General features: G+C 36.6%; 1 protein-coding gene and 1 long non-coding RNA gene across 3 annotated transcripts in view; both read right to left on the bottom strand.

The window, feature by feature from the left end:
- Positions 1–9,505, bottom strand: part of LOC124956703 (Krueppel-like factor 6) — a 308,239-nt gene extending 298,734 nt beyond the window's left edge. Inside the window, exons 1-2 of one of the 2 annotated variants that reach the window (XM_047512868.1) lie at positions 8,625–9,504; positions 7,241–8,400 (exon numbers count right to left, since the gene is read on the bottom strand). In XM_047512868.1, coding sequence (XP_047368824.1) covers positions 7,241–7,342 — 102 coding nt within the window. In that variant the 5' untranslated portion in view covers positions 7,343–8,400; positions 8,625–9,504. Of the gene's footprint in view, positions 1–7,240 lie in introns of both variants that reach the window. The other variant, XM_047512869.1, reaches the window with a different exon arrangement.
- On the bottom strand, positions 2,752–4,648 carry LOC124956706. Its single transcript, XR_007103344.1, has 2 exons — positions 3,512–4,648; positions 2,752–3,436 (listed from the first exon to the last, which is right to left on the bottom strand). It is a non-coding gene; the product is annotated as an uncharacterized LOC124956706 (long non-coding RNA).
- Positions 9,506–12,174: the final 2,669 nt, after the last annotated feature.

Here is a 12,174-nt window from a genome sequence, read left to right as displayed (position 1 = left end):
AACAACAGATAAGAAAAATACAAGAATACATAATGATAATACATACGAAGTGCGTAAAGAGAAATAAAGAAATAATTGATTTTTTATAGATATTTAAAAGCTGCGATACGAAAGAATAAAAAAAAAAAAAGAAAAAGAAAAGAAAAGATAAAAAATCATAAACAACGCAGTACAAACTAATACGTACTACACTCCGATCATAGTAATAGTGATATTTATATAGTAGTGCTTACGTAGTATACAAAGAGAACCATGTACATAATTTATATCAAAATTAAAAATAATATATATATATATATATATATATATATATATATATACGTGTGTATATAGTACAAAGTGATAGACAGTATATTCCAATCGTAGGAAAATGAACGGAGTATTAAACAGAAGCAAGAAAAATACAAAAGTAACTGTACATGTAGCAATGTAAAAAAAGAAAAAAAAAGAAAACAAAACAAAACAAAAAAGCGAAAACAAATATAAAATAGGAAAAAAAAAGAAAAATAAAGAGAAAATAAAAAAAATGTCTAAATCGAACGATCGGATCACGCACTCGTATTTATCTCGAGTGCGTGATCCACTCTAAAGCAATAACTGTGTTATTTCCATGAGAAGAAACTAACCATGCCGGACTTAAAACTTCGATAAGACGTGAATCAAGCGGAACGTTTTAAACTCACGGTGTGTCTACCGCAAACGACGACCGGTCTCCCCGATCACTTTACCTTTTTCCTTCTTTTCTAAGCCGCTTTCCCTCAACGACGATCAACCTTAATATCGTCCTCCTTCTCTCTCTCTCTCTCTCTCTGTCTCTCTCTCTATCTATCATTTTCAACGATAAGACGATTCCGTTATGAATAATTCTTTCTGTTCTAACCACGATGATCTCAATCGCTACTAACCATTTTACACGAACTATCGCACAAAGTATCGATATAAAACCAGTTTAGTCCCTCCAGTTTCCAAATGTTCTCATTCCGATAGTAATAAAATTTCTAAGCTAACCTAGAACTACGATAGATAGATAGATAAAAGCAAACCAGTGAGCAACCGAATAACCATACAACCAAACAACCATGGAACCAAGTAACCGAACAAGCAAGTAAGCAAGCAAGCAAGAAAGCAAGCAAACAAGCAAGCAAAGCGAGCGAACGAACGAACGAACGAGCAAGCAGCCGCAAGCAGTCGCGAGATCCAACGGATAATATTTCTCCCTTGGTCCAGCGTAATAGCGGTAGGGTTAATAGATCCATCTTACGAGTGACCCAGCTATGATGAACGAGGGAACGCAGAGTGTACGTGAATCTAAAGAGAAAGAAAGAAAGAAAGAAAGAAAGAAAAAAAGAAAGAGAGAGAGAGAGAGAGAGAGACGAGAGCTAAAGAGCTGCAAGGATCGTTCTGGCTGGTGCGCAACATACGACAGAAAGAGAGAGAGAGAGAGAGAGAGAGAGAGAGAAGAGAGTGCGGGACATAAAACTGAATTCCACGATGGTGAGCATGCCGCTAGCAGAAACTCAGAAATAACCGTCGCGGCGTGCTCGTTTCCAAATGGTCGCACGCCGACGCCGCACGCATGGAAAGAAAGAAAGAAAAAGAAAATAGTAAAAAAAAAAAAAGTAAAAAAAAAAAAGGAAAAAAAAAGAAAGAAAAAAAAACAACGACGAAAAGAAACTTACACTCACATGAATAGTAACGCAAAATTTTCATTCCGAACGAGGAACGTTCCAACTTAGTAAGTAAGTAACTACATAAGATTTCGTTGAAATTGTTGATCTGACCAGAAAGAAGAAAGAGAAGAAGAGAAAGGGGGGAATATAGTTGACGGTAGCAATGGCAATGGCGGTGGAGGTAGGTAGCGGTGACGGTGGTGGTGACTGTCGTGGTCGAAGAAGGAGAATCATGCAGTCAGAAAAGGAGGTTGTGCCATCGAAGGTTAACAATGCCACGTTCCGCAGCCGCGGCTACAATGGCATCTTTCGCATCACTCACATTGCGGCCCATTGTACCGGCAAACCATTGTTTCTCGTCCCATTGCGCGCACCGTGGACCAGGACAGAGGATAAGGGAGGAGAGGGTGGATGAGTCGCAGGAGGAGAGAGAGAGAGAGAGGAAATACGAAGAAGAGTACCAGCGAGCCGTGTTCGAAACAAAAGAGTTACGTCAGGCTCATTCACCAAAAACGCCTTTGTGCGTTTGGATATTCTTATTCTAATGCACACGCGGAGTAGGACGAGAAAAAGAGAGATAGAGTGAGAGGAGAGAGAGAGAGAGAGAGAGAGAGGGGAGAAGGAGAAGAGAGAAAGAGAGAGAAGGGTAGTTTTAGTAGTAGTGGTAGTAGTGGTTTAGGTAAAGAGTACGGGGCAGACGAGATAGAGGGAAAACGCGGCACTCGGTCGAGTCACTCGGTCGCTCGGTACGCGCCGTTTAAACGCGACGAGAAAATTGCCTCTTCCTTCCGCTCGATGCGCACTCGTCTGCTGCATCGACGCGCGCCTTTCTCATCCGAGTCCTGGAAAATCATTCGATGTCGTCCTTTCGCCGCCATTAACGAAACCCTTTATCTTCCGTCCTAATGAAATGCGACGGATTAAAAAAGAAAAAAAGAAAAGGAAAAGGAAAAAAGAGAGAGAGCGAATAGAATCGGATTAACGTATTTAATGTATCGCGATTTAGATAAGTTACATTACTTCTTTTTCTTTTTCTATATAAATAATACATGAGATAATTAACATTATAATATTTAATTTCTTTGAATTAGACGTTTCTTATGTATATGTTCGATTTATTAAATTTCACGCATGTACGTAACATTAACAATAACCTTTCTTTCTTCATTCGTTTTTCTTTTTTTCTTTCCTTTTTTTTTTTTTTTCTTTCTTTCCTACCGAACAATTCTGATTAGATTCCATTCAAATCGATTCGATTTTTTTTCTGCTTTTGATATCTCATCCGTTCTCGCCCGTATAAAATTGCTCTTATATCTTGAAAGTAATTTTTTGTTTCTGTTCTTTGTTTGTTTCTTCCTTCTTTTTTTTCTTCTTCTTTTTTTATATAAAATTGTTTTCTACAGATTTATTATATTTAATAAACGAAGCGTCACGTTAACAAACGCGTCGCATTGTATGTAACGTCCCATTGCAAAGGACAAATATATAAAATTTAGAGCAATTGAGCGACAAAACGACGTCATCGAATTTGACATATAGATGGTGAAAAATTTTGCAATTGTTTTTTTCTTTTTTTCTCTTTTTTTCATCATCGATACTAACGATATACATCTACGTTCGACAACGTTCGGTAAACGAAAATCGAATCGAGGAAAAAGTTATTTTCGGGGCAGAATATATCTACCGCAAGTTGGTTGAATAACTTTCATTTCAATAGTGTTTCCACTAGTTCCACTAGAGAGAAGGATCCGTGACAGTATGAAGTCCTATCAAATATACGATATATAAAGTTCGATCGTAGCAAACAATATAAATATTAAATTTCAATGTACAAAACACACCATCCGATATTATTCCGTTGGTTTCACGATGTTTTCCCTGGAGATACATACGCTTCGATCGTTCACGAACGTTTTTGGCGGCATCGAAATATTTCCTGCGAAACTTATGGCCTCGCGGAAGAAAATATCTAAATATAATAGATTTTATGTCGTCTATTATTTCTTTTGTCATCTTCGAGCTTTTTAAAAATTTCTTTTCAGAAAAACGTACTATATATATATATATATATATATATATATATACATTTGGGACGCGTTCGTATCGATTGTGCTCTACTTCTTCTTCTTTTCCTTCCCTTGCTTTTTTTTTTGTTTTCGTTTTTGTTTTCCTCTCGATCTGCACGCGTATCTCTGACCCAGTAAAAATTATTCATCCTCCTTTTGTTCGAGACGATACTTGCGTTACCATTACCTCTCTCTCTTCCTCTCTTTCTCGTCTTCCTTTTTCATAATTCTGTTTTTTTTTTGTTCTTTTCTTCTTTTTTTACACGATAAATAACAATCGCATCGCATCGCTTGCTCGCGATGGCACGGGCAAATCTCGAGGGTGAACCAGAGACTACTATGTGCGATTTTTGAATAAAACACGAAAACGAAACGCGAGACGAACGAGAGAGAGAGAGAGAGAGAGAGAGAGAAAAGGAAGAAAAAATAAAAACAAAAAAAAAAAGAAAGAAAAAACCCAAACAAAAACAAAAAGCTATGCACTTCCGAACCATTTTTACCATCGATATATATCTACAGGACAGAACGAGAACGTTGGCGTTATTTCCGTTTGTATGGAAATATCCCGTAAAATGACTAACTGTACATGAGATAACGAATGGCTGATAAGTACAACGACGTTTAAACACCGTCGTTAAATAAATCTCGAAAAATGTCGGAAACCATTATTCATCACGTATAATTAACCATTCTGTATTTCTACGCACGTTTATAACTGAAAACTAATTATCCGTCTGTTCCGAACCAAGTCCTTACAAACGTATCAGAGATTATTACCTGAATATATATATATATATATATATACACTCGACCAAATACCGAAATCGAACATGTCGACGAGTACCAAGCTAATTGCGATCGAAATTCTCAATTTAGATGTACGCAGACATATACGCAAACTGTTTAATACTACTTACATGTAATATAACGGAACAATTTTACGTGCTAATATTTGAATATAAAAAAAAAAAAAAGGAAAAATCGTACGATTAAAATTACCACAGAAAGATATTGAAAGGGAGTAGAAAAGAGAAAAAGAACTAATAATAACATTTAAACGATTGAAAAGAGAAAAAATGAAAAAAGAAGAAAGCACAAAAAAGAAAAATAAACTTGGACAATCCAGAAAAACGGTAGTCAATTTTTGATCATACGGCGAAAAAAATGAATATCATTGGAGATAAGAGATATTCAAAAATTCTATATAAGTTTCTCATTGTATTTATAAATTTATTTGCAATTAGTAATACATCATTTCTTTTGATCGATCGATCAATCGATGACATTAGATTTATTATACAAATCGGCATGTCGGCAACATAGACGCGTGCATACGATAAACGAGAGAGAGAGAGAGAATGAAAGAGTGAGAAAGAGAGAGAGGGAAAGAAAGAGAGAAAGAGAAAGAGAGAGAGAGAGAGAGAGAGAGAGAGAGAGAAAAACGTAATAAGCCTTCAAAGTTGTATAACGAGCGATCAAAGTACGTAACAGGCAATATACGATCATATCGATCAGATCGATTAGATCGATCGATCGTTCGTTCGATCCTTCATTTTCCACAAATATTTAATAATTCGTCGACACGTCTCGCGTTTACGACGACGCATGAGATATTTGATATCGTCGGCGAAACAAGCGAGTATACGCGTTTTATTCGCGAATTAATTTACCCGCTAAAACAAATAATTCAGCTCTACGCCATCGTGCACTCTCACCGCAAAAGGTCGACCTAACTCTGCTCTGTGACTCGGGTCTACGAGGTTATATCGAAACAATGTACACACACACACACACACACACACACATATATATAATGTGTGTGTATGTGTGTGTATTACCTATATCGTATTGTTAAACGCGTCAGGAAATTGTGAGAGGATAATTAAAGCCGGTTACCTAGTACTACTATATCGAAATGAAAAATAGTTCATAGTAATTACAATGTATTGAGAAACCATAATTATATAATTTACATACATCGATATATATTGTTGTAATAAATAATTTATATTACATATAATATATGTAAATAATAATATTTTGTACAATAGATTCTAATATTTTTTCCTTTTCCTTTAATTTCAATTAAATCGAACGACGACGCAATAAGCGAAAGAACGCAAAGCATATATACACACATATTGTGTGTGTGTGTGTGTATGTGTATACGTATGCATACGTATTTAGGTATGTATATTATAATGTCATCGATTTATTGCGTCGTCGACCGACAGTTCGCTTTCTCCGAACGATTTCGGGTTAATTGCAACCGAAGGAACTATAATAATCTCGACGTTGAATATTGCTATAGGGTCGAGAGCTAGCCGACTAGATAGATGAATTTTTTAAAAATAACACGATTAGTTATGGAAGGGTAGAAAAAAAAAGAAAGAAAAAAAGAAAAAGGGAGAAAACATAAGGGAAAAAAAATAATGATAACTACAATAATAATAATAACAACCTATAGAAACATACGTAATCATATTTGAAAATCGAAGGCTATTACGATTTAAATCTTCGATCGAGGAGATTAGAAATTAGGAATATAGAGTTATCTCTCGTAAAAGAAAAAGACAAAAATATCTGTCATTAGACAGACAGATAGAAAAAGAGAGAGAGAGAGAGAGAGAGAGAGAGAGAGAGAGAGAGAGAGAAACGAAAAGCACAATATTCTCGTCTGAGATGCGGCGAATGCAGGGCGAACGTCTCTCTCTCTCTCTCTCCCTCTTTCTCTCTCTCTTTCTCTCTCTCTTTCTCTTTCTCTCTTGCGTACGAGGCAGCTCACTCGCTCTTGTCGGCCCGGATCGGCGTAAGGTCATTGCACACTCGTAAACAAACGGGACGCGCGGCGTCTATGGTACCGACCCGGCGCGTCACTGAACGTACTCACCGACCTATTACACTCGAGCCAAGGTCGTTCCGTCATAGTCCTAGTCCTCGTATCGGGAATCGATTCAAAGTGAGAGAGAGAGAGAGAGAGAGAGAGAGAAAGGAGATAAATTCTTCGTATTTTCCGTATTCATGATAATTAATCTCTCTCCGGTTCTATTTCATAAATGAGAGTAGTATAGAAAGATACGCAATTATTTTACACGATATGTAAAGAAGGAAAGGAGAAGAAAGAAAGAAAGAAAAAATAGAAATAAAACTGATCCATTCTTTCTTGTATCTCGTCATGAAACTATATATATATATATATATATATATATGTGTGTGTGTGTGTGTGTGTGTGTATTTTTTTTCTTAAATTGTAAAATAATGGCTGATAAATATCGACCGTTATCTCTCGGAAGCGCCATTGGGGGTGTGGATGAAAGATAAAAAAAAAAAAAGAGAAAAAGGAAAAAAAAAGAAAGTATAAAAAGGGAGAAAAAACACGATGAAATGAAAGATAAAAAGAAGATAGAAAAGGCGGACAGTTTACTAAAGAGGAGGAAAAAATAAAAAGAACAAAAGAAGAAGAAAAAGAAGAAGCAGAAGGAAAAAAGTCAGAGCTCGACTTACCTGTTGCCAGTGATCCTCGAGCGACGGCTGGGCCGAAAAGTATCCGGTATCGTGTATGTCCTGCAACTCCCTAAATATGTTCCCGCTCGGCAGGATATCCATGGTTACGTGACGTCGTTGTGTTGACTTTATTTCTCTTTCCTTCTTATTCGTCGTTCTTCGAAGAACAAGTTTGCTTAAGTTTCGTAGACGATCACAACGGTGAACATGGAGATAACGATGGAAATAGAAAAAAGAAGGGAGAGAGAAAGAAAATGAGAGAGAGAGAGAGAGAGAGAGAGAGAGAAATAGATAGATAATGACAATAAGAAAAGTAGAAAGGAAGGAGGACTTTGTAGACTAGAGCTAATAGCTGCGAGAAATAACGACGATGGCAACGATGAAAATAACGACGATGACGATGACGACGACTATATACGACGCACAATAACCAAAACTTGATGCTCGATCACTGATCGTCGCACGAGTAATCGCGGATCTTTTTTATCACGCGCACGTTTATATAGATATATATATATATATGTATATATATATGTATTTATATATAGAGATATATATATGTATATATTTCTTTTTTAGACGAACCAACAACTACTACTACACGTTATTAGGAACGGCACGTTTCGGCACGCACACGTGCGCGTAACATCGAAGAAGAAACAACACCCGGTAACTTCTTCCTGCTTGCTTGCTTGTTTCTTCCCCTTCTTCTTCTTCTTTTCTCCTCTTCCTCTTTTCCTTCCTTTTTCGTCTTCTTCTACTTCTCCTCCGTTTCCTCTTCTTCTTCTTCTTCTGCTTCCACCTCCTCCTCTTCTTTGCCTTTTCGATCGATACTCCCACGAGCGGCAAGAGTACGATTTATTCGATGCTGACACACTTCCTTACGCGTCGCACTCTTTCAGAAAAGGATGACAAAGATAGGAATAGAAGGATAAAGACAGATAGACAAACAGACAGATAGAAAGAAAGAAAAGGATAGATATAGATAGATAAAGAGGGATGTAGGAAAGAGATAGAACGCGCGGGCAAACTTCACTGTGCGACGACGCGACGACGACGCTCTGTCTGCTTCGAGTGGCGTCGCGTACACGAGTCACTCGCGCCAGTATCCATCATACGAGCGACGAGAAGTGTGCCCCTGGCTCGTATCAATCAGTGAGCTGAGAGCAAAGAGTAGAAAGAGAGAATGAGAGAGAGTGAGAGAGGGAGAGAAAGAGAGAGAAAAAGAGAGAGTGTTGTACTTTCTTCTCGTAACGTTCAACCAAAACAGTTTGACGGAATGAATAATAATAATAATAATAATAATGAGAAAGATCGATAAAGAGGGAGAGAGAAAGAGAAAAAGGGAGAGAGAGAAAAGGAGAAGGACACTGTAGAAACAAACGTCAAAATGCCGGCGACGGATAGGAGAGCGTTGTAGTAGCCGTGCTCGTTCTTCTTCGTCCCTTGTCAGACAACGATGAAGAATCTCTCTCGTTCGGTCCTCGTGACGACGACGACGACGACGACGACGACGACGACGACGACGACGAGGACGATGACGATGACGATGACGACGAAGTCAATTACTTTGTTATTGTTTTCACATCAAAAAAAAAAAATTAAATGGAGAGAGATAGCTTCCCTTCTTCTTGTTTTTCTTTTAATCCTTTTAAATATCTCCTCCACCTTCTCTCTCTCTCTCTCTCTCTCTTTCTCTCTCTCTCTCTCTCTCTCTCTCACGACGTTCTCGTAAACGTCATACACTGGGAGACACGCGCGGATCGCGTCTACCCCCACTACCTCTTTGAAAAGCCGGCTTTTCCGAATTCCGCGTGCGTTCGCGCGTATATATTTACATATATATATATATATATATGTTTATTGATGGATCGTAGATGTAGATGTAGATGTGGATATAATATATATATTTCTTTTTTATTTCTTTCTATTTCGTGTGTGTATATATATATATATATATATATATATATATGTATATGTCGAGAGAGATGTAAATATATATATATATATGTATATATGTGTGTGTATATACGTATATCACTTTCCTTCCTCGACGCGAAAACCGAGCTCGATCGACCGCGCGAGAGATCAAAAGAGACGGCAACCGAGGACGCCGGGGACGGCTTTGGAGGAAGAAGAAACGCGCTGCATCAGAGAGATATATGTATTCTTTGCGCTCTCGACACACACTACTCCGCTAGGGACCGACGTGAAAACCCGAGCGGCGGCAAACCGTACAAACCCTTCCGCGCGAGCGCCGAAGAGTGACTGACGTTCCCTTGCCATAAGCGCTGTGCGACGATACCCGAACACAACCGAGCGGCTCCGAACGTTGCGTTCGTGTCTCGCCGGCGACGCGACCGCCGACCGCACGACGTCCCCGTGGCAGCACTGCTCGGTAGCGTCGCGACGCCCGGACACACTATTTCCTTCTCTCTCTCAATCTCTTTTTATCTTTGTCTCTCTAAAACGCACATACCTACGCATGCTCCTTTTCTTTTTTTCTCCTCTTTCCCTCTCTCTCTCTCTCTCTCTCTCTCTCTCTCTCTCTGTCTCTCTTTACAAAAGCAGATTTCTTTTATCTTTTCTTCTTTTATTTTTTTTTCCTTTTTAATGAATTTCGTCTAACGAAAAATTATCGTGTTCGTTCCTTTTCGTTCTTAATTTTCCTTTTTGTTTTATTCTTCTTATTACTTTTTTTTTTCTTTTTTTTAGCAAGAAAAAGAAGAACTTTTTTCTCCTCATACTCCTCATACCATTTTTATTGTTTTTATTACTGGCCCTTTTATCGTTTTAATTTAATCGACATTAGTATAATACCACTAATATCATTCTATTTTTCTCTTTCTTATATTTCTGTTTCACGTCTAATCTTCGTAAATATTTTTACTAATAAATAATTATTTTATACAAATTAACTAGATATATATGTATGTGATATATATATATATATACGTGACTTTTCATCGTCCATTAAAATGGATAAAATTTGTTTGTTAGTTAACTAACAACAAATGTGTTACATTATTCTTCGAATGACAAACATAATGCATATTATATAATATTTATCAAATAAATGTTATATTAGCAATGTCTCTTTTCATTTTGACGAAAGTTTTCAGAATCTTTTACCGATAAAATGAAACATACTTGTATAATAATTATTGTATGATAAATTATCGAATCGTTACAATTCATAGTACGTGCTTTTTTCTTGTTTTTCTTTTTTTTTTTTTAGAATAAAACAATGAATCATTTGTAAAGCTTCTTTTTCATTTTCTTTCAAATAACATGGAAATATTGATTTTATTTTTGTTTACAAAATCGTTACTTTTGCAAAGATAAGCACGATTTCGTGTAAACAAACATATATAACATTATAACTGGTCGATCATCGTTCTATCTTCTTTCATTTCCCTTCTCATCTCCGTCATCACTATATTTCCTCTCTGTCCTTGTCTATTTTTGGCGTCATATTTTCTATACCTTTTTCTTTTTCTTTTTTTGTCTTATTCTCAAACAACCTAGGAGTATTTTTTATCTCTTGCTAACGGGAATATTGGTATATTACGAGAGTGTTGGGTATTTAATGCCGAACATTTTCAATCACGAGTAGGTCACGTAAATAAATGCCGTTCGAGGAACTAACGCTAGAGGAGAACGTATCCTTAAATTTGTTTTTGAGCTTTCAAAATATTTACATATAGGTATCTATGTACGTGTATGCATATTTACGTAGATATATACGTAAGTACGCTTTGTGGCTTGGCCATGGACACATTGAAGCGAGTAGATAAAACTCAGAACTATATAAGCACGGATGTGGTTAAAATGCATGTAATCCTACATAAATACGTATCTGCTTGGTAATGTATTTTTGTTTCCCATGATATATGAATTATTTAACTTATGACGGAATTTTCTTTTTTCTTTCGATGAACTTAATGACTTAAAACGACAAATACGTAGGTAAGTACAATAAGGTGATTGACAATAAAACGATATTACTTACGATTTTTCGATGTAATCTAATCTTTGAATTACGTTACATACTTGACGATATATATATATATATATATATATATAGTGGAAAACATACTAATAATTACTAAATTGGATAATAAATAATGTTTATATAACAATGTATAAATATTTCATATGTGTATTTACGACCACGCAACCATCATAACGGTTGTCCTTATGCAAAAGTACTGATCATCTTAAGGTGGATCTCGTTACAATCAGAGAAGTACGATATACCTGCTTGCGATATATCTACGATAGATTATCGCTATTGAAATCAAAGAGTTTTCGATGAGTTAGATAAATAATATTAAATGAAAAAATAAATGGGAGAAAAAGAAAATCAAATGGATAATTCAAACGCGTGACGTTGAAGCGATAAGAAAATGCTTTTTTAATCGTATAAAGGACAAACTAGTAGAACAAGTTCCGTTAAACAAATTTTCTTCTAATTCTCACAACTTCGAAGTCATTCTAAAGTATCGAATATCAGTTTCTATACACACGTACACGCACACACACACACACACACACACATACATCAACGAAAACTGTTAACAGTTCGTTTCATACACTTGAAAGAATAAACGAATAACAAAATGGTATCGATTCGTTGTGCAAGCGTTATAACAATGGCACGGTAAATAGAAACTTGTTCCGAACGAGAGATCAGTTAGCGGCTAGAACAGCTTGCAGGTGGAAAATAATTTAGTACGACGTCTGATAGGAAACCGTGGTTCATAATGGCTGTTTGTTGAGTATCAAGGATTAACTATGAAGGGAGTCGATATAAAGCTTGATTCGCCGAGTGGATTATTGTTTGACGCATATCCGATCGTACAAACAAAAGGAAATAACGATGCCGCATGGAGGAATTATTTGCAAATGAATAATCGTAAGTGAGTCAAATG

This window comes from Vespa velutina, chromosome 23, assembly GCF_912470025.1.
Source record: "Vespa velutina chromosome 23, iVesVel2.1, whole genome shotgun sequence".
NCBI classification, from domain to species: domain Eukaryota; kingdom Metazoa; phylum Arthropoda; class Insecta; order Hymenoptera; family Vespidae; genus Vespa; species Vespa velutina.
Note: the sequence above shows the minus strand (reverse complement) of the source record. Positions and strands in the feature narration are given on the sequence as shown.